We start from the raw sequence: 23,054 nt of genomic DNA, 5'->3' as shown, positions 1-23,054 counted from the left end.
ATTTTTGAATAGACCAATACGACTAGCTAAGCAATTTCTGGTAAAAAAAAATAACCGACCATCGTGAAATTTTAAAATTATAATTATTTATTCACTAAATTTTAAATTATAATCAATTACTCACTGAATTTTACATAACGTTAACCATCCATCACTCGTTATAATTCCGCCAGCTAATACAAATAAAAAATGCTAACACAATCTGAAGTGGGTAACGAAGTTTGACGTGGTAAAAATAAATTTAACATACATTCGCTTAACTTTAAAAATGTAACTATTTACTCACTGAACTTTGCTCAACGTCAACTATCTATCACCCCGTTACATTACTGTCTGATCTTGAAACATCCGTTACATCACCGTCTGATCTTGAAATATATTAAAAGATTTCTGTATGCATTTGAGATCATTTACTTCTCAAACCAAAAGTCAAGAACTAAACTAATTATTCAAATTAAAAAAGCTACTTATACAAATCAAAAGTAAAAAAAATATTTGCTTAGATTTTGTTACCTTCATTACATACAACAAAATTCACAAAAAATGTATTTAATAATGAGATCAAGAGTCAAAAACTGATTACAAAAATAATATTTCTTCTATACCAAAAATCAATAATCTTTAATTCATTATCACCTCAAACAAAACACTTACCCATCCAAACAATGTGACCCTATGACCATCTTAAGAAAACAAAAACTCAATCCTAAACAGTGATCACCAAGTTCACTCATTATATCTATGTCAATTTGATATAATACATCATTGTGAGTGCAATAATATCTGATGATCATCATACCTTCAGTGAGTGACCAAATTGGTCATATTCGACGACCGACATACTTTCAATTTTTGACTTTTGATCTCATCATTGAATATGTTGAATTTCGTTATTCGTAATAAAGAAAAAAAAATTTAAGCATACATTTTTTTTTATTTTTGGTTTGTATTAGTAGTTTTTTTAATTTGAATCGTTAGTTTAATTTTTGACTTTTAGTTTGAAAAGTAAATAATTGTAAATACAAAAATATTTTAATATGTTTCAATATCAGACAATGATGTAACAAATATTTTAAGATTAGATAATGATGTAACGGAGTGATAAATGATTGACGTTGAATAAAATTCAGTAAATAAATAATTATATTTTTAAAATTCAATATCTATATTAAATTTATTTTAATCACATCAAATTCCATTAACCACGTCAAATTCCGTTAACATTTTTTATTTATAATAACTGACAAAATTATAATGAGTGATCGATGATTAACGTCAAGTAAAATTTAATAAATAATTAAATTTTAATAAATAAATAATTATAAGTTTAAAGTTTAATAAGTGTTCACTAATTTTATCTAATAATAAGAAATCGGACATAATGAACAACCAACAATCATTATCTCGACCCTATATCTTGTGATCACGAAGCATGTTTTCAGCTGTATTTAGTCATCTCACTGCACGTTTTCACAATGGCAAAATAATATAACTACGAAGAGATAATCATACAGCCGATCAATTCAAACTTTAAGCTAATAAACGGCGTAACAATGACAAAAATAAAAATAAAAATAAAAAAATCCGAGCCGTATTCTTTGTTGGGCGAGGGGAAAAAGGAAGCAAAATCTAGATATCAAACCTCAAGATTCTACTCGAAAGAAAAACAAAAGAAACAGAAAATTACAATATAAAGTAAAAATGATTCATTTCTCTGACAGCAACAAGGCGGCACTAATTTCTGAATTTAACATTCCAATGACTACTATTCATGCATTACTTCAATTCTCGTGCAACGCCTTCATCAGGTACAGTCTGCTGAAACTCTGGCCCGTGGCCCTGCAATGATAGTCCATAAAAATGCTAATTTTAGACAGAAATCCATAATGTCAACTTACCACAACCCCCCCCCCCCCCCCCCCCCTTCCTTTTTTTTTTTGGCACTAGCACTTATTTTGTCCGCATCTTGATCTCATTTTTGGGTTCGGTTACGTGGGTGATTCTGGCTAGTCATCTTTAACTTTTGGCCTGCAAGCGTCGATCATTCTACAACCTAAGGTGTACTTTGAAGTAGCGTATCTACGTAGTCAATGCTAACAACAAAATTGCTTGATTTTTGGCCCATAGATCATTGTCATTGCCCACAAAAAGCAGACAACATATTGAATGACATAACTCACTGCCAGGAAAGCATGTAGCATACCCATTAATTTGATTGCAGTAGTTTGCAATTTGATTTGTGATGAGAAAGCTCTCCAACCGTGATGGCTCAGGGATAGTCTTAAAAATGGGGTTGGAAGGATCCTCCTCTGGTAAAGGCTCTTCTCCAGCAGCTTTACGTGCCATGTTCTCTGACCTATTAGATCCATGGAAAAACCAAATAATGAAACTAAAACAAAATTGTAAATAATACATTAATGCAAAGCCTTGAACAGGACACATTCATCAAGCCTTATGCATCCCAAAACCACTTTATTGTCTAAGATTTACCTACTTAAAACAATTCTGGCTTGAAACAAGTCATATTTAGTCATTAAAGAAGCCCTTGCTGTTTTCCTTGTTATTTTTTCTCCACTTTCTCATTATACTTTCACAACTGTCATATCACCACTGGTGAGCAGTTGTAACTCGTTAGGTCATTTTGTCATGGTTATAAAATTATTTATAAAACAAAAGATCCAGAAAAACTCAAAAAATTGAGTTTCATGAACACGTATTGGAAACAATTTTCAAACAACTTGTACCAATACACCTAATTTCAGGAAATAAAAATATCTTCCCATAAGTTCCCAGTATCATTTTCATAAAAAAATGAGAAGCCACATAAAAAATAAAAGAAATTTCAAAGTTTTGGTTATTTCTTATTCCAAAAATAATGAGAATAAAAAAATGAAAAAAAAAAACAAAAACAAAAACAAAACAAGAAGGGTCATGATCCTTGCACAACAGTAAGGTTGCTCCATTGTGACCTTGAAGTCACAGGTTCATGTCAGAAGCCAGCATTTTTGCTAAGCAAAGGGTAAGGCTGTGTAAAATTGACCTTCCCCAGAGCCTGCAATAAGAGCCTCATGAACTAGGTTCACCTTTCAATAAAAATAGAACAAGCCGCCCACAGAAGCTGTGAGCCTCAAGTTTGTTTTGACATAAACTCGTATGGTTCAGAAACACATACGTAACTTCTAGCTGGAGTTTATATATTCCAATGAGTAAAAAAAGAAAAACAATAGCACATATGTCAAATTGCAAATGTACCTTCTCTTCTGGAGCCATGCTTGCTGCTGTGCTTGTTGGCGTGACAAGTTCCGATAGTAGAATTGGAACTGAAAATTAAATGATAATGATGTCATGCTAACAGCCAACATAATAACAGGACACTGAGAAAAAAATAAGAGGACCTTCTGCTGTTCCATTGACAAGTCGTCCATGCATTCAATTAAAAATTCAACATTCCTCTCCATAAAGGGATTGGTTGATAGTTGTAGCCTATCCAAATCACACTAGCAAAGCAAGAAAAATGGACTTAGTATATGGCATACAGTAAGATACTGGTGATAAAGTCTCCACAAACAGATACAAGACTACCTGGGCAACGGGTGTATCAGCTTCCAGCTCTGTCATAAAGGCACTGATAAGAGCAGAGTTGGATACCTTGATCTGTTAAGTACAATGAGCAGCATAAAAATCTCAATGGAACCAGAACACGTGATATATTTTAATTATTGAACCTTTAAATAAAAAAAGTGATTCACAAGCTCTCAAGTTTCTTTATTGGAGAATCAAGCCTAAGCTGTTGGTCCATAATGGAAAAGGATATCAAAGATACATCATTCCACTTATAAATTTTTTTATTAGTCATGACCCACACAATCAACTATGAGTATTGATAGAAAATGGCATATTTTTAAGTCGGCTTCTATATAAGAAACCCCATAAACCTCGTTGAAATGGTAGTTGATTTCTTCCAAATGATAGCTGATTGTTTGATCCATAATAATTAAATCTAGAACTATCTGTTTTGCATGATAACTCCTAAAGAGCAGGTATCCAAGACCCATGATCAACAAGTGCCATAACTGAACCCCTCAAGTTCTATATACAGATAGAAAGAACAATCATATAAATATAAAAATGAAAAAGAAAAATAAAAGGCAGCCACAAAAAGGAAAGAAATTAGTATTATAATCTTGATAGGGATACACACAGGATGCGATATAAGAAGAATAAGTAAGGCATCAGAGGCATACAGGTATCTCCTCGAAGATATCCACCCAGGAAAGATTTTTCTCTCTCAACCTGCAGAGCAGATGCATAAAAGGATTAGACTCAATGAATAATCCTTTTTCAATAACAAAATATTTACAGAAAGAGGGAATCATACTTCTCTCCTGTAAAATTGTTGTTACGGTGCAGATCCATGAAGGAATCTGACAGCTTCAAGGCCTTCAGAGCTAAGATACCTTGGTTAGACTTCGAAGGATCATAAATAATGCAGACACACCGTCTTATATTCTCCTGCAACCACATCATAATATCACACAGAACAAATGATCAAATGAGGATACTGAAATAAAAATTGACCTGCTCTAGCAAATGACAGTGAGCATATGAATAGTGTATAAATATCAAACGTGCACCTAGGGTAAACAACAAGTAAAAACAAGTCATGGTGCTCAGGTTCAAAATCTACAAAGATCATTTGCATCACTTCTTCAGAACTATTTTACAAGAGTAAAGAAAAACTAAGCATATGGTAGTAATGTATTCAGAAAAGGTACTCTTGAGAAAACGCTTCAAATATTAATATACAGATTGAATCTAAAACAAACATAGGAAGGCATTTGAAAAACATATAATTTAACAATAGTTACATACAACACATATCACAGACCACCATATCAAACCAAACCACGTGCACAAGTCCATGTATCAAAGCAATAAGCATAATTGCTGTCGCTGGCGTATTTTAACTACCAACAAAATAATCTAGTCAAAAGAAAAGGATGATGTTGAGAGAAAGCAGAAACTAGACAGCATCTTAAATTATGAAGCTACATACAATTGAATACTAAAACAATAAAAACAAGAATCATTACCTGGTAATTCATAAAGGTCTCAATCAGTTCCACAGTCTGAAAGGAACCTAGAAGAGTTGATTGATACCTGGAAATTTCAAACTCAGAAACATTAACCTCCCAACTTTTAATTCACAGCTAAACACACAAATTTAGTAGGCTTGCTGGAGGCATCCATAGGCATGAAATATGAGTATCACCCATTGTATTGAGGCACAGAATATTCCTAAGCAACCTAAAATTCATTATACAAGTGCACCATGATAATATTAAAAATCATGCATAATTTAGAAGCCTCTACCTTCTTAACATATATCTTGTGAGAAATCAGAATCAAATGCTCGTATGCACATCAATCATGCTTGAGATGAAGGAAATACATCACTTCCAAAGCAATCTTACATAGGCACAGTGATGCAGGGTCATATTTCCTGATTTATTAATGTCTTTATCTTTCTTATTTGTTTGTTAGCTTACGGTCAGTATTTATATTATTACGTTTGATAAGTACATGCAACTAGCATGTAATTTTTAATATATTTAAGGCTGAGATTGGAACGCCTCCTTCATGAACAAAAGCTAAGGAGCTGTTCTTTTTTTCAATTTCGAGTTTTTTATTTCATTTTTAGTTTTGTGTTTTGAGTGTCTATTTTGAGATTGTTGAAAACGTGTTCTTTTTGTCTGTAGCATTTTCTGCATTTTTGAAAATTTTTAGTGTGTTTGTGATGAAAACAACCTAAACGACTTTTTGTTGTTTTGAGTTTTCTTTACAATAATTTTCCTTATTTTTGAAAATATGAAAGTAAACACGTTTTTATTGTTTTGAAAAACTAAAAAAACGGCCTGAAAATAGCAAAGAGAACAAGGCCTAAGATTTTATGACTGCGGCAAACCTAGTATAAATAGTCTTTTAAGACACTTTGTAGGAAGCTTTATCATCACAATCAATGTTTCAGGTTTTCTTATCACTAATTTTTCTATCAATGTGTCAACTTTGATCTTTCACAGCTTTCAGCTTTGTGATTTATGTCTCTGATTACCTATATATAAGCAACCTAGACTCTTCTTCTGTAAAACCTTCCATAAGACTTTCTGGGAGATTCTTCTATAGGCATTTTTTAAATTTATGAACACCAAATGTATATCCCTCTATCTATAAACCTTTCTATCAGATGTCTCAGCAAGTAGATAACTTCCATTATTCATCAATATGGCATGAAAATAAATTATTTTTCAAAAACCTTAATTTTTCTCAACCTTTATTTACTCACCATCTCCCAAAAGTTTCATACCTTGGCTCACTAACTTGTTCCTTCTATAATTTTACAACTTTTAACATGTCTTTTGTTCTTGTAAATAGACTAGATTACCTTTTGCCTCACACCAACCATCCTCTTCAATTTGACCACGTTAAATAATAAGTGCAAATACAGGATAAATGTAATTCTAGTACATATCACTGTCAACATCAGTTGCACCTTATCCTAGCCAAGTTAGGGTTGGTGAGACATGGCAATCATAATGTCAATTGACTTCTAAAAGTCACATTGACAAAATAAATCCATGCAAAAGAAAAATTGGCAAAATTTTACATTGGATACCCTTACCAATGCAACCATCTAGTGAGGGAATGATGAGATAAAGTTATGACACATTTCCATATGGAAAAGTTTCATGAGATGGTGGTGAATGAAGATAATTCCAGCGCATAAATACAACAACATACAACAAAAACTTTGAACTATGGGCCCAAGAAGATGGCACTTGAGGAAAAATAAGCTACTTAAAAGTGCCCAACCAAAACAAAAAGTTGAGCAACATCATTCTCCTAATACACGAGTGGAATCAAGCCTACCCTTCTCAAGTCAAGGATAAAACATAAGAAGTAAACATAAACAAAAGAAAAGGACTTGTACGACACCATACACCAATTCTAACTAAGCTAATAATATTGGTTCAAGATGCATCTACATTGTTAATAATTCATTCTTGAGGAGCAACAAATATGAAACAACAACTAGAAACAAAACATTAGAGGCATACATACTGCCTTGTTATTCTTTTACATAGTTTTAAATAGTTCTTTTTAGCATCAAATAAACAAACTCACCATCCAACAGTATTATTATCAACATTAACTTCTCTCAAACATCTCATCATCTCTAGCTGATAATTTGCACCATCTGCTTCAATCTCCTCATCTTCATCTCGAATCTAACATGTTTTATACAAGCAGAGAGTTGAAATATCAATGAAATGAAGAAAAAAATTAATACAGTCATTGTTCTCAAAATAAAACCACCAATTCCTTATAATTAACAAATGAAAATGGTACTAAGAAAAAAAAAAAAAAAAAACATGATGAAGTGAACGAATATGACAAAACATACCGGGAAAGGGAAACAGTTAGTTACTTCCAGGACACTACCAACATCCAAACCAAGAAGTTGCCCTGTGACAAGAGCTGGGGAAAACTCCTTGCAGTGTTTGATGATTTTCAGTACCACCTGTTTTAACCAATGTTTATAGTAAAAGTATAAGAAAGTGAGACATGCTTAAACTGCAACATCTGTATGCGTGTGCATTTTTCAATGTACTGTATGTTGCTGCATTCATTGATGTTAAGCGATAAACTTTCATCTCAGGAATTCCTGATTCTCTGACATTCTTAAAATGTTGCATGAATTTCTCTCATACATACACCAAGGACTATTAAAGTTGCTTTAACCCGGTTTTGTAAAGTAATCAGTTGACGCCAAGATGCATTCATGTCCATTTGATGCTTTGGGTGTCCCTTGTGATGTCCAATTGTCAATTCCCCAGTGGATAAATGTCATAACACAGTGTTTAAGAACAACAAATTCTATAAAGTGCCTCTAGCTCTAAGCATTGAAGAGGATCTCAGAGGGTTAGAGAGAAAATTAGCATATGTTCATGCATTCAATAGGGCAAGTGATGGAGAGAAGGGGACAATAGGAGAGAATGACAGAACTAATTTTCCGGAGAATTAAACGAGAATATATTGCCAGTGAAACTGAAACAAATGCAATTATTAAGTTGAGTAAAATATGAGGATGCTACTTCCCAAATAAAACAACAAAGAACATCATTGTCATTAACTGCACGTTATTGTAACCAAGTTAAGGATGGCAGGATGACATTCAAAATGTCAGTTAACTTCTAAAAGTCACGTTAACAATACAAACCTATTAAAAAAAAGAAGTGTGGAAAAATTTTACACCAGATGCCCTTACTTACACAACCCTCTAGCAAGGGAACGATGTAATGAAATTCCAACACCATCTCCATACAGAAAATTTAATCAGATTGCGATGAATGGTGCATCACATAGTTGACACTGTGAACCGACCAGGACAACAAGGAAAAACAACATAAAACATTTGAATTTGCAGCTTTAAAGCAGAACAAAGGGCACCAGAACAGAATAAATAAAACAAACAAACAAAAAAAATAGCACAGAGCGCGTGAAAGGGAAAGGCTCAAGAGTCAGAAGTACCAGTCCCTCGATCTGAACGACTCTGAGGGGAGGAGCAACCTCTTCCGTGGATGCCACTTGCAGAAACGATCGACCACCCATCGTTGCTGCCGCCGCTGCCGCCAATTATATTTATCGTTATCAGCACGCCAAAAAGAAAAAATAAAATCTAGTACTTTCAAGAAAACAAACACGAAGGAGAGACATGGTGAATCGGTAATCGGTGATGGATACAAACCGTTCGCCATGGATGGACGCCGCTGTTATCCGCGAGAAGTAAGAGACGTTTCAAGCCCTCTGTCCCCGGCGGATACTATCAGCCCCCCTTGCTGTTGTTCTTGAGAGAAACCCTAGCTTATGAATAGCAGCAGGAACTTGCCTTCTTCTTTTTCCACTTTTTAAATTTTTTTTCTATTATAAAACACGCAACATTAACAAATTATTTTAATTTTAAATGTTGTCACTATCTTAAAATATTAAATATTCTCTACAAAATATATAACAGTCTATGTTATATAGAAAATAATTTTAAGATATTAAATATTAAGAAAATAACACTTGTATAATCACATTTTTATTATTATAAATATAATTTCAACAATTTTTTTCACAACTTTCAATTAAGATAGAATTAGAAAATTAACAGTAAAAAACGATGAAAAATAATAATAATAAAGAATAATAAAATGAGAACATTTTGTCAAAGATTGATTATTTTTAATTTTGACTGTAATTATTTTTTACAATATAAGCTATGAAATATTTTAAATACCTACACTTTATTAAGAAACTATCTAATAACTCTTCATCTCTATACATTTTATTAAGGGACATTTAAAACAGTTCATAATTCAAACTACAAGAACACAAATGCAATGAAGGAAACAAGTAAGCTGGGGGTCAATTACAAGACTCAAAGCAATTCAGAACATTTATAATCAACATGAATATTCAGTCTTGGTAATCTCTTGAGTAAACAACATGTCTCTGATAATATGAAATTCCATCCCCACCCCCAAGGACAAGGGTGTTGACTCCCACCTCAACCAAGGCATGGCAAGGCAAGAGGGGGTGGGGCTTTGCCAGGACGGTTCATTTAGCCATCCTTAAATAATTAATTAGAGTAATCGCAGGCATCGTTTCCATGTATAATCTGTACTGAAATTTCTGACAAGATGAGCATCTTGTAACGAGTATGTCATGTAGATACCGGAGCAGGACTCACTTTGCAAACCTCAGCATTGAAGCCACAATCCATTAAAAACAGCAGCCAGGCTCTCTGCTGCTCCGAGAGTCGATCCCGGGGTCCTTTAACCTCAACAAGTTTGGCTTCTCCTCTGTAATCATCGTGGAAGCGCCATAACAACAAATCAGGCATCCCGCTGGACCAGCTTCGGTAGTCTTGAGCCAACTGTCGGCAGATCCCAGCAAGACATGGACCGCCAATGCAAGAGATAGCTGCCCGTAGCTCAGCTAGGGAATGTCGTTCCCAGTTGACTCCCCGACAAGCTGTTCCTAAATGTGATTCCCATGCCATAATAAGGATTTCTTCAGCCATTCCTTCGCGAATTTTTTCCAGTACAGGTTCTATGATGGTCTTTCTAGATTCGTAGAAGCTGTCCGTCTCCAAATCTAAGGGTGCAGTCTGCAACATGAATTTTACTTTTATTTCGAAAACCAAGTAACAGAATAATCTTTTGAAAAGAAGCAAAGATGTCTGCTTTAAAAAAATCCAGAATATAGCAAAACTTGGAGTAGTACCTCAAGAGGGGGAAAGGTGGTCTAAGTAAGTGCATCTAAGGAAAAGCAATGTAGTTTTTCTTTCTTTTTTTTTAACATTCCAAATGCATATGCTACAGATTTCCTTCGAGTAAGAAAGATGCCAAGCCACGACTTTGTTGGAAAAAGTAAATAAATAAATAACAAGACGGAGAAGAAGAAAGAAAGAGAACTATCAAGGTTTCTTTCGAGATGTTACCTGAAATCTAGTACGGAATACTTCTGGAACGTCAGCAAAAATAACATCCCACATAAGAAGCCCAAAAATAGTCAACCAGATACCAGTTTCAGCATGTACACCATGCCAACCTCCACCTTCTTCTCCAGCATAATACTGCAAAGCAACCTGCTCAACTCCACACAGTTCTCCGTCTTCACCATAGAACCTGCTCTTGACCCCTGCTTTACAGTTCAATGGTCTCCCTTGAACATAAACCTGAGTTTTAGCCAATAAAAACGTAATTAAAGTCACCAACAAAAACATGAACATATCAAGCCTTTAACACTAACAAAACCAATAAACATAACCAAGGACTCAAAATTCAATCATCACGAAGAAGGTAAAATAATCTTGAAGGAGTCAAATACTCAACACCTCAGAAATCTTCCTCTTGACGGAATCCGAAAAACTAGGCGTTTTCCAGCGCCTTGGTGGTTTTCCCAAGCGTAAAACCCTCCTTTGCAAAGCTATTCTTGAACCAGCACGAACCCATGGATCTAGCAGACCATTCTCAGCAACCAAAAGGCTCTCACTGAGGTAACCTGTGTGCTCTAAATCAATTGACAGCCTCAAAGTCCAATATCCTCTTCTCCTGTCAAATTTAAAAATTGCTAGCAGCCGCTTCAGTAAAATAACTGCATCACTATACCTATAAACAACAAACACTTTGTTAAAAATACTAAATCATAACAGGTTAGGCACGAAACACAAATCCTAGCAAGTTATCAGAACCAACTGCAATCCACTATTTGTTTATCAGGTAGAGCAAATAATGATTGGAGGCCATATCTGTTCCCACCACCCCCACAAAGCTTCCTTCTTTGAAGTTCAAATTGATTTTTCCAGAACCTAGACATGGTTCTTTTAGCAATACACATATATATAAGCATATATTGCTTTTCCTATTACTTTCTTCTCAATGTATAAAGTGTAAACCATATGTGGTTTGTTAAGTCCATGCAGAGTAGGATCAAATACTAGAACACTAACTAGAACCTTCTCGGGTTTTCATGACATCTATGTTCTTCCAATAAATGCAGGGTCATATACACATGGTTTTATAACGCCCTTCAAAGGACTTGGTGTTAAAATGAAGTAGTATTCATCAAAGTAAGTTCAAAGGTTAGGTAGTCCAACACAAGATCAGCACACAGTTCAGTACGTCTATTTATTCCTAAAAACATCTCCATCCTGGGAGACTACTTTTATACATAAAATATGAATGGTCTCTAAAATGATTAGTTTGGTAGTGTAAACATGTGCCCTAATGCTCTTCTCCAATTCTATAGTTCTATTTTCCTGCATCACTTTCTCTCTCATGTTTAAGACCCACTATTGCACCAGTTGAAGTTCGAGCAGGTGATAACTTAAGCAATATATAGGAGTTCTACAATCAAATGGTTCACTTTTACCTCCATCCTTCATTACTCTGTATTTTTTATCTCTCATGGTTATGTTTAACTCAACATTTTAATGCAATTCCTGCCCTATTTAAATTATGAAATATATTTTATAGCAGTGCATTGACAGCATCTATCCTAAAGAAAAATTAAAGAAATGAAATAAAAGAACACGATAAAGAAATGATCTTATGATAATTCAGAATACAAGCATCACAAAATGCAGCAAACATTTGGCACACTCCTAACCTCTGCTCACGCTCAAGAAAAGAAACACCTAACAGAGCCACCTTTGAGTAGACCCATGAAGCAGAAAAACATGAAAAAAAGGTCACTGGTAATTCAGAGGAGTGATTTGCTTTTGAAGAAGAGTTAGACATTCGCAAGATAGATATATCTAAACATCTTAACACCAACTCCGTGTTGTTTTCATCAAGAGACTGATCCATAATTTGTGCCACTTCAATTGCCTGTCAGGTAAATGTCAAAATCGGTAAATGTAGAATATGAGAATAATATTCCAGAAAGAAATCTGATGATACCTCTTCATAAGCAATTAAATCATTGCGGCTTGATAAAATTTGGTCTGACATAATACAGTTATAATTTGGATATTTGACAATTCCCAGATCAACAAGTAAAAATGCTGACAAATCCTGCTCTCCACTCAGGAAGAAAAGCCTCTGCATGAAGCAAAAACCTGGAAGATTTTTCATATGATAAACTACAAACTGCATTCAAATTTCCAACTAGTAAATTTTTAATAATCACCTCAGCACGCCAAACAAGGGACTCAGCTAATGAAGATATTTGAATGCAGGTTCCTGTTCTTTCCAAAACTAACTTCGGTAGGAGTGCACTGCATGATTGAAAAACCAAAAGCAATAACACTAATATGAAACTCAACATAACACACCAACAATTAACAAACTTAATCATCTTTAAAGAAAATCTTGTATACCATAATCCATCAGCAAATGAAGAAAGCAGTGATGCGATCAAATCTTTCTTTCTTACACCCAAATTGTATTTCTGATGGGTCAACAGGAGCAGGAGGAGGGGGGGGGGGGGGGGGGGGGGGGAAGGGAAAAAAATATTGAAGTTCATAAGATTAAGAACAAAGACAAATACCAATCACAATTTGTTCCAAATAGCACCACAATTTCATGATACAAAGTTGAGAAGGAAAGAAAATTGCAGCACAGTCAATTGCTAATGCCAAAATGACTCAGCAAGTCCAGTAGAAGAGGCAAAATTGTCTTTTTCCTCTTTTCTCTTTAAGCGTATTGTTTGGTTCACATAGGATTTATGATTAAGAAGGCAAGGCCTCATCCTTCCACAGGTAATTTTAGGATAAACAAAGTTTATTAAGACATACCTTCTTCAATGTACACAAAATTTCATGAAGTTCAGAAACAGTAAGCATACTTAGAATGTCCTTGAAGTCATTATCCTTTAGTTCACTCCCGGGACCAACAGAAGAAATATAGCCACTTGCTGTATTCAGACATTTCCCACGTGAAGTTGCAAGCAAACATCAGAAACTTGAAATTTGGTACACGAGATATTAAAGCTAATAATGAAGTAAAATGAATCTAATTACCAGAGAGCTCCTTGACTCCTTTGTCGCAATCAAATATTTCAGGGTAGGAAATGTTTGACACCCGAAACCATGGCCCTGGATTTAGAAAATATATAGGTATTCACCAAGTCTAAAAGACATTATCACTTAATTTATGCTGGGAAATGAACATTTGAACCATATTCTTCCCAAATATCACAATAAGAAAACACTTCAAATGGCAAATTGAACAGTATCATAAAACCACACTGGTAAAATGTATTTGTGCAAGTTACTTTATCTTCATGTATATAATATAAAGCTGGTAGGAAGAGAATATCATAAAACCAAACTGGTAAAATGCACAATAAGTAGACAACCCTTTCTGGTATAGAGCCGAATAAAGAGTCTCTGACTATCATCAGAAAGCGAGAAGAAACTCTCTGTCAACAAAAAAAAAAGAAAATGAGATCAGCATATTCAAAACTTATTAAATAATCAGTAAAATTTATTTATAAGAGCAGTACCCAAGAAAATCTTTTCATCATAGCTGAAAAGATGAGTATTGCTTCTTAAAACCTCTTGTATCAGCAAAGAAAAATTCTGCTGATATTTTTTCATGCTTAATGGACAAGTCTTTGTAGATTCAGCTATACACATAGCATTCGCCCGTAAAGACTTGAACACCTGAAGATCAACAGACTCTTTTTCACCAAAAGATGCCATGCTTTGACACACGATTTGAATAGGAACAACATCAAGAAAACTTTCTGGAACAGAAGTTATGCAGCCCTGTAAAAAGCCCATTGAGACAACATAAAATTAAAAAAAAAAATTGAAATCACCTGCAAAACAAATATATGTATATAACCAAACTGAATGCTAAGTCTAACCAGGATCTACGTTCAGAAATAGATTTCAAATTCAATTTAACAATCAGAAATTAGAAGGGAGTAGATATGCCAGTTTGGTGCAGATGCAGTTCACAGGAAAGTGTAAAAAGAGGATAAATATGCCAACTTTGATGCATATTCAGTTTACAGAAATGTGAGTGTACAAGGTAATTTAAGGAAGACCAAAGAAGGAAGAAACCTCAAGAAATCCCCATGATTTTCTGCCATTGCTTCAATGGAGAATGCAACATCAAAAGAAGAAATATCTATTTCAAAAATACATTTTTCAGCCTCGGGATCTCCTCCTATTAATCTGGGCCTAGAAGATGTTGACCTAGGAACGTCAAGAAGGCTTGAATTTATCTCAAATATGAGTTATGCTGTGTATCTGGAGGCACTGGAATGAAGGATCTTAGATATAGGCATTCCAAATATAGAAGTGGAAATCAGTTTTGTTGAGTAAATTTTGAAAGTGCACATTCCAATTCCCTAGATTAGAGGCCACCTACAGAGGTGAAGCTTGAGTTAAAATAGTTTGTGTAACCTGCGTGTGGATCTGTTGTGGCTCTATCTTGAATTATGCTGAAAAGGTCCTATATGTGGAAGAACATGTTACTTGAGTCTGTATCTCAATTATGTTGCTGTTGGTTAGTTGTTGTTTTGTTATATATATGTTGTTGATTGCTTTGGTGTAACTTAGTTAGGCGGTTTGACATTCTGGCCTTAGGCTCGAGTATATAAACTCAGCAGTGCCTCTTCTCTTGTATCTTTGATTCATTTTAATCATTTCAGTTCAGTGAATTACATGAGAGCATTTTCTTCTCTCTTGTTGTACCTTTGTGCCCTAGGTTTCTTTTGTTGTCTTAGCTTCCTGTTACATGGTATCAGAGCCATCGACTTGTGTCCATGGCGTCTAATCCCGATCTCAATTCCTCCTCTCTTCCACCTCATTCCTCTTCCACCTTGTCATCTGCCTCGCAGTCTGATTTTGCAGCGGTGGCAAAGGCCTTCAGTTTCATACCGATCAAGTTGGATTCGAGCAACTACATCTTCTAGAAGGCTCAGATCTTGGCAACGATCAGAGCCTTCGATCTCTTACTGTTCCTCAACAAGTCACCGCCTCCACCTAAGTACGTGTTAGATCTAGTTGTCGATGAAGTTGGATCTCCGATGGTGAATCCAGAATACTTAAATACTTAAATTGGATGAGGTCAGATCAAATGCTGCTTGCCTAGCTCTTTTTTACAATCAACAAGGAGGTGTTAGAAAGGTTCATTGTGAATCATCTGCCGAGGTATGGTCTTCTCTTGAAAGTCTTTATTCTCACCAAACCATAGCAAAATCATTTCAATTAAAGCAGCAGTTAAGGTCAGTTAAGAAGGATTCGTTGTCTATCAATGACTATATTCTGAAAATCAAGACTATAGGTCATGCGCTTGCTGCTATTGGTGAGCCTCTAAATGATAAGGAGTAGCTTCTTGTAGTACTTAATGGCTTAGATCATGAGTATGAAACCGTTGTTAGTCTCATCACTTATCAAATGGATGAAATTGACCCTAAAGAAAGTACAATATTTGTTGTTTATGCATGAACAGAGGTTATCCTTTAAGAATATGCCACAATCATATGCGAATTTTGAATCTGTTATGACTGCTCCTATGCATGTCAGCATGACTTCATATGTGTCCCGAAATGTTAACAATAGAGGCGGTTTTGTACAAAGAGGAGGTGGATATATGAACAGAGGGGGAAGAGGTCATGGTAGAACATCCGATAGAAGGATCTATTGCCAATTGTGTGGAAAACCAGGGCACTTTGTAGACAAATGCTATCACCATTTTGATAGAAATTTTCAGAAAGCATATGGTCAAAATTTTGGAAAATTTCCTGTTGTTTCTCAATCTGATTCTAGAACATGTTTAGCCTCTCTTAATGATTCTAACGAAGCTTTCATGAGACATAGGATCAGCTCAAGGAGATCACTATGGTCATTTTTCTCAACCATCCGAAACCTTGTCTCAAGCTTCCTTCCCAGCCCTCTTAGTTTGTTGATTCTGGCCCACTCAAACTAACCCTACATCTATTATTTCTCTACCTAATGTTCATCATGTACCTCATATGAAGAAGAATTTAATAAGTGTATCACAACTTACAAGAGACCACAATGTGAATGTTGAATTTCATTCCAACTTGTGTTTGATTAAGGACAAGAGTTCAGGGCTGGCGCTACTTCGAGGACATCTTAAGGATGATGGGCTTTACTAGTTGATTCTAGCATTTGATCATGCTCACAGCTTTCCAGCCCAACCTGTCAAGCCTAAACAGCTTAAATCTTTTGCTGACAGTATATTTTTTTTGGACAATTGTAATGAATTTTCTTTGAAAGATTGTAACAGACAGCATTCATTCTGTCATGGACTGTCTCCTAGTGCTAATGTAGCCCAACAAAATAACACATGTCAGCAATGGCATGCACGGTTACGGTTAGGGCATCCTACTTTTAATGTACTGCAATTGGTTCTCACTAAAATTCATATCCCTTGTTCCCGTTCAGCTTGTTCCTTTTGTGATTCTTGTAAAATTGGGAAACTTCATCAGCTTCCATTTGTTACTCATGAAATCACAGCAAAGAGACCATTGGAATTGATCTATTCTAATTTATGGGGTCCCTCTCCTACTGTTTCTATTAAAAGGTACAGACACTATATCATATTTGTTGATGCATACACAAGATATACATGGCCATATCCATTGAAATTAAAGTCTGATACTTTGCCTACTTTTATCACCTTTCATAAACTTGTCGAGCTCCAATATCAGACCAAAATTAAGGCCATCCAAACTAATAATGGGGGGGGGGGGAGTTCAAAGCCTTTTTTCCCTATCTTCAAAGCCATGGGATACAACCTTGTTTTACTTGTCCCTACACTCACTAACAAAATGGTGTAACTGAAATGAAACATAGACATATAGGTGAGATGGGACTTACATTATTAACTCATGCTCATATGCCTCTAAAATTTTAGAATGAACGTGTTACTTGAGTTTGTTTCTCAATTATGTTGTTGTTAGTTAGTTGCTATTATGTTATATATATGTTGTTGATTGCTTTGGTGTAAATTAGTTAGGCAGTTTGACATTCTGGCCTTAGGCTCGCCGAGTATAAAAACTCAGCAGTGCCTCTTCTCTTGTATCTTTGATTCATTTTAATCATTTCAATTCAATGAATTGCACGAGAGCGTTTTCTTCTCTCTTGTTGTACCTTTGTGCCCTAGGTTTCTTTTGTTGTCTTAGCTTCCTGTTACACCATAAAGCACAATTGATCTCCAAGACATGGCAACACCAAACTATTTGAACCATTTGCCTAAGGAGAACTATGCACTCAACTCGTGAAGTGGTTCATAGAATCACAGGTCACTTGGCCTCTCTTCCTCAAGCCTCCCCTCAGAAGGGGCCCTCAACCAGGAAAACTTAGAAACATCTCATCTTCAACCACAACCATGTCAATATCCACAAAAAGCATCATAAAGACTTCATCCCCTCATGTTATTCCCTTAGACAAGAAAAGAGATAAATGAGCAAAAATTCTGTGTGGCTTATTTTCCTTTCTTTGAAGTAATTTTGAACGCTCAATAATCAATATGAGCATTTTACTCTCACCTAATACTTGAAAAAATTAAATTATGTAGCCTTAAGTGAATTAGCAATGTTAAAAACACCTATGAAATAGGAAAGAAAAGCAGGGTGCAAAAAGCAAAGTGATCATTAAAAGAAAATATTGTGTTCCTATATCCAATGTTTTACTTTTCTATCAACAATGACATGATATATGTTGAATCTAGGATCGGTTTCCTCACAAGAATAACCACTCTCTCACAACCATCCCTCACCCGATATGAATAGAAATAGAGTAACACAAGTTAGAAGTAAATCAAAGCAATAACAAAAAGTAAAAGAGTAAATAACTTATCCTGGTTCAGGCATGAAATGCCCTACATCCAGACTGCCGAAGCCTTTAAGAAATCCACTAGAAAGCGATCAAGATTACAGCATTCCCTCTCACACACACCAGGCTATGAATGAATAGCCTTACCTCTCGAGAATACAAGGACCAAGCCTTTGCTCTCTCTCAATTCTCTAGAACCCGTGCAAGATAGAAAACAAAGAAAAATGAATGCTGAACTCTGCCTCCCGAGAGCCTATCCGCCTCTATTTCTAGGATATAGAAGCGGTTACAACTTAAGGACTTAAATGTAAATAGGAGGAAATAAAAGGACTATCGGAAATAACTTTAAGCTAGTTATTTCCATTATATTCTAAACACATAAAATATAAACATACAATTATTTCCCAACTATATACAAAGCCCTTCACCAAGACTTAACAGCTAGACTAATACAAATTCTAACAATATATAAAGAGGAAAATTGCCAAAAGAGAGCAAAACCTGCAATAAAAGGAGCAAACCTGTCTAATCTACAGGCAAGAATAATCCATCCAAGAACTACAAAATAGAGGAAGCAGAAAAATAGCCAGTGCACAAGCATGCAAAGCCACAACATAGAAATAAAGGGAATTTAAATATCAAATGAAGGATACAACATGACAAGCCTTTATCCCACTAAGTGGGTTCAGCTACATGAATTCTAGTTCACCAATTTTTTCTATCAACAGCCATATCTTCTATAAGACACTAATAACTCATATCATTCCATAGAGTCTAACTACCAAGTTTATCATAGTCTTCCACCGCCTATTTTGCTAAAAACTTCTCCATTCCATCTAGTCTACTCCCATGAGCCTCTATTGCTCTTCTCACATGAACAAATCATCTTAATATCAAATGAGGACTGATCAATCAAAATTGAAATCCATAAAAACATTGACAAAAATAATGTAGCTTAGTGGCATCCTGTCTTTCAAAATAAAATATAGATGGGGGGGTTGATACGATCTCCAAAAAATAAAGTTAGTATTAGTGCTAAATAAAATAACTGTAGCATTAACAAGAAGCACCACCACAGTACATCAGAACCATTATATGAATGAGTTGAGGCATGTCAATTGATTAGAAATATAGGGGTATAATGCTATTTCAAAATAGATTTCTTATAATATATTTAATTTTTTAATATTTGTAACTTTTCATACAGTTGGTTCCCCTTTTTATTACAAAATATTAGCAATACATCACTATAGACTTCCTTAAAAATCCTTAATAACGTTGACCAACAAAAAGAAGAGTTAGATCAGGTACATCTTACTCAATCAAAATTAAATGTAGAAGACAAGTGTAGATAACTTAAATCTATAAGTAAATAAGTGTCAATTGTAACATCCTCAAAGGTGGCTAATTTCTTTCTCTGATTAACCACATCCAGCAAGCAGGACACCATCCATGCCTTCAACTCCCTTGACACAGAACCTTAAAGCAACAGCTATATAATAAGTGACACAAAGTCTATAATAATCTAACTTATTCAAATGTATATACAAAATAGGAACATAAAATTGCAGCAACACTCAAAATGTATATCCATGAACATAAAAAGATATGCTGACGCATTGCTTTATTGTTCGCATGCTTGTGTCCTGTGTGTTGAAAACATACCTTATCAATTATGTTTGTATCACTCAATCGAGTCACCCTAATCTTACTACACAAACTCATTTCAATTCTCTAACATCCTTAATCTTGCTCAGTTCTGGTATCATTAATCATGGTATTGAACTCAGGTGTGCAACATAAAAAACAAATCAGCAAATTCTATCAAGCATAATATTCAGATCATGTAAACCAAAAACTGTTAGTAACGTTGTCAACAAAACATCTAATTATAACTTGTGGCAACAAACAACATGAAGTGTAACATGGTTACAGAAATATATAGAACAATGTAGTCTTACTTTATATAATGAGGCGAGAAGAGATGCAAGAATATGAAACAAAATTATGTAGCAATTTAACAGTTGCTCCTCATTCCATTAAAATTTCAAATACCTCAAAACTCAAGCAGAACTTATCCATTAAAGGAGACAGGTAACGAGCCAACTGTCGAGGAAGAAAACCAAGCACTTTGCATCCAGAATCTGCAGAAAGAACCTGAAATTGGAAGGACCGTGCAATTTTTAAAATGAGTGAACCAACATTATGAAAATCAATTGTATGCCAAAGCCAAAAGATAGAACCTTGATGGCATTGCAATCCTTGACATTATCAGGCTCTCTCGTAAAAGCAATGGTTGCACCAGGATTTAACTCTATTTTGTCACCATCAACATATTTACGGCCAACGATGAATGTCTTAAGAACCATCCCAGGTATTTCATCCATTGTTTTAGCCATTTCGTATTTGGAAAACTCATTCTCAGGGAGCAACAATGGTGAAACAGCACTGCAGTTGATTCTGTCATTATTCACTGGGTTTTCTACTGAACCATCATCACACGATGCGGACTCCAAATCAAAGAGTGATTTATCTTCTCCACTGTCAATTTCTTGGTCAACAACAAAGCCACGCAATTTACAGATGGCATTGCAATCAGGAGCCATTTGACCCACATTACCCCCTCCATGATCTGACTCATACAAGTGAGTCTTCACTTTTGACTCTGCAAAGAAGTTTAGTTGAAGAAGGGTGCGCTGGCTTAATTTACGTTTGGTTCCTCTTGCGATGCATGTGTCTGAAACAGTGAATACAGACCATTAGAATCCATGAAGTGGTGTTCAAAAGTCAAAGGGAACATAATGACACACTCAGAAGCTTGGAAATAAAAATAAAGAAAGAAATTATGAGAACAGCATGCATCCTAATCCAATAAAGGAAAAGAAAAATAAACACTTTCTTCCCTACATGCTGGCTGCCATTGACAAAAAGTTAATAATATCAACATCCAAGAAGTTCAAAGTAAGAAACACAATTGACTGCTTTGACAGTATTTCACGTCGCCATCCTATTCCATTTATCCTCCTATTTTGTCCTGCTTTAGGATGCTTACATTCAAGAGAAGACACAGAATGTTGTGCATTGTTTGACATATAACAAATCTACCAATAAACTGTATCTTTAATTTTTGGCAGTTCATACGCTTTGAGAAAAAAGGGATGTGTATACTTTGGCTAAAAAGGAAACACAGAAAATAGTAGGTATTGGCTCATGCATGTCTCGTTGCCTAAAATCAGTAAAGGGTATTGGAAATTTGGAAGTTGTAAAAACCTGTATGTTCCTAATTTAAAAATGTGGGGAAAAAATGAAGAAAAAAAAATCTTGCCAATATTACAGCTACCACCATAGATGTTTGCTTTCAAAGGGAAGCCATCAAAGGTTTTCTGTATTTGCACAGAAACTTCCATGGCCAATACAATATAGTGGGCCACAAGCAGCCTTGCAAATGGTAGGCACAAGCCTTGTAGTCTTTTCACTTCTCGAGTTAGTGCAGACTGAAATTGACTTAGATCCTAATTCACTTTGAGAAAGCTGTCCTGCATCGGTCTATTCCAATTAGAACTAGCTTGAGAATCAAACAATCTATTCTACTGCAATCTAATTGAGTTATTTCATTACACAACTGTATTTTGCCGTTGCAGTTTTTCTTTTTTCAATGTTTCGATTAGATGATTCAGTTTACTGGCAAGCTGAACTGCAAATAAATTCCATCTCAAAAGACTGATTAGCATAAATCTTTTTTTTTTTCTCTGTACATACATATGCTATTTTGCAAGTTATGTAAGCCTGATACAAACCCAAATGAGAATTTATAGTGGAGCTTTCGCCAGGAAGTGTGTTTCCACAAACGGGACAAGTGACCAAATCAGGACGGGCAGCAGATGTGCTTTCGACCACATCATTCGTACCACCCATATGTTCCCCTGCTCGGACACTCGTATCCCCGCCATTTTCATCTTTGCTGAGACAGCCCTGGAAAATCAAGGACCAATATGATGCATCAATTGTCATAAAACAAACACAAAGACAACCATAATCTATCCTGGCAATAATTCACGATGCATTGCATAATTGGAAACATGTAAAGCAAAAACATAGAGAGCGTCTCGATGTGTATGTGCCTGAATATGACCGGAGACAACAGATTGGCGGTTGGGCAGGAATCGCCGGCGCTTGCCGATTAAACGGATCAAGCTCTCTCGTCCCGTCAGCATCTACGCGCATTTGCCCTAATACACTCTCCTGTCGATCGGTCTCCTCCCGAGCGAAAAAGTTCATCAATCGATTTACCTCAGCGGTTTTATATAAACCGGTAATTCATGAAAAAGGAAAAATGTCTATTCCCGCCAATACCACTGTCTCCCCCATGGTTGATTTATGCTCCCTCAATCAATACCTTTGCCCTCTGCTCTCAGCGAGTAGCAGGGAATATAGAAATTTGAGCAAATTTGTGTAATATTTAAAATAAAAACTTTAGTGGTGCTTTCAAATTTATATTTGTTTTTTATTTTTAAATATATACATCCACCTTATTTTTTAGTTTCAATTGTAAATTATCATTTATTGTCACTTTTACCATTGAATTGTTAAAATGATAAATTTATATTAAATAATTTAATTAACAAAATATTAAATATTTATTATCTAACCGTGAATAAGATTTCAAAACTTACATAATTTAAATTTA

At 35.1% G+C, this 23,054-nt stretch overlaps 2 protein-coding genes across 3 annotated transcripts; both read right to left on the bottom strand.

Moving 5' to 3' along the window:
- Positions 1-1,489: 1,489 nt before the first annotated feature.
- Positions 1,490-8,973, bottom strand: LOC127800624 (eukaryotic translation initiation factor 3 subunit H). Its single transcript, XM_052335339.1, has 12 exons — positions 8,807-8,973; positions 8,590-8,684; positions 7,463-7,579; positions 7,183-7,286; positions 5,094-5,160; positions 4,379-4,512; positions 4,245-4,293; positions 3,583-3,654; positions 3,396-3,497; positions 3,253-3,320; positions 2,204-2,356; positions 1,490-1,839 (listed from the first exon to the last, which is right to left on the bottom strand). Exons 1-12 carry the CDS (start codon positions 8,814-8,816, stop codon positions 1,782-1,784), a joined length of 1,029 nt encoding a protein of 342 aa, XP_052191299.1. The 5' UTR covers positions 8,817-8,973; the 3' UTR covers positions 1,490-1,781.
- Positions 8,974-9,444: 471 nt separating this feature from the next.
- LOC127799988 (fanconi-associated nuclease 1 homolog) lies at positions 9,445-22,788 on the bottom strand. 2 transcript variants are annotated; one of them, XM_052334330.1, is made up of 15 exons: positions 22,489-22,788; positions 22,165-22,339; positions 20,611-21,104; positions 20,423-20,524; positions 14,056-14,320; positions 13,909-13,971; positions 13,571-13,645; positions 13,346-13,464; positions 12,929-12,999; positions 12,739-12,826; positions 12,510-12,650; positions 12,217-12,437; positions 10,943-11,216; positions 10,547-10,783; positions 9,445-10,213 (listed from the first exon to the last, which is right to left on the bottom strand). In XM_052334330.1, exons 1-15 carry the CDS (start codon positions 22,579-22,581, stop codon positions 9,767-9,769), a joined length of 2,865 nt encoding a protein of 954 aa, XP_052190290.1. In that variant the 5' UTR covers positions 22,582-22,788; the 3' UTR covers positions 9,445-9,766. The 2 variants fall into 2 exon arrangements, with proteins under 2 accessions (XP_052190290.1, XP_052190291.1); XM_052334331.1 differs by lacking the exon at positions 9,445-10,213 and having other exon boundaries at positions 10,610-10,783; positions 10,941-11,216.
- Between the last annotated feature and the right edge of the window lie 266 nt (positions 22,789-23,054).

Source organism: Diospyros lotus, chromosome 4, assembly GCF_014633365.1.
Source record: "Diospyros lotus cultivar Yz01 chromosome 4, ASM1463336v1, whole genome shotgun sequence".
NCBI classification, from domain to species: Eukaryota; Viridiplantae; Streptophyta; class Magnoliopsida; order Ericales; family Ebenaceae; genus Diospyros; species Diospyros lotus.
Note: the sequence above shows the minus strand (reverse complement) of the source record. Positions and strands in the feature narration are given on the sequence as shown.

What these genes read in the sequence shown, in the direction of transcription:
- LOC127799988 (XM_052334330.1), bottom strand. Translation starts at nt 22,581, where the DNA reads ATGCTGACGGGACGAGAGAGCTTGATCCGTTTAATCGGCAAGCGCCGG. An exon ending in TTGTCTCCGGTCATATTCAG is followed by an intron (nt 22,340 to 22,488) that starts GCACATACACAT and finishes TTGATTTTCCAG; the next exon opens with GGCTGTCTCAGCAAAGATGA. An exon ending in CCCTTGTTTGGCGTGCTGAG is followed by an intron (nt 12,651 to 12,738) that starts GTGATTATTAAA and finishes TGCTTCATGCAG; the next exon opens with AGGCTTTTCTTCCTGAGTGG.
- LOC127800624 (XM_052335339.1), bottom strand. An exon ending in TCGTTCAGATCGAGGGACTG is followed by an intron (nt 7,580 to 8,589) that starts GTACTTCTGACT and finishes TGGTTAAAACAG; the next exon opens with GTGGTACTGAAAATCATCAA. An exon ending in AACAATTTTACAGGAGAGAA is followed by an intron (nt 4,294 to 4,378) that starts GTATGATTCCCT and finishes TCTGCTCTGCAG; the next exon opens with GTTGAGAGAGAAAAATCTTT.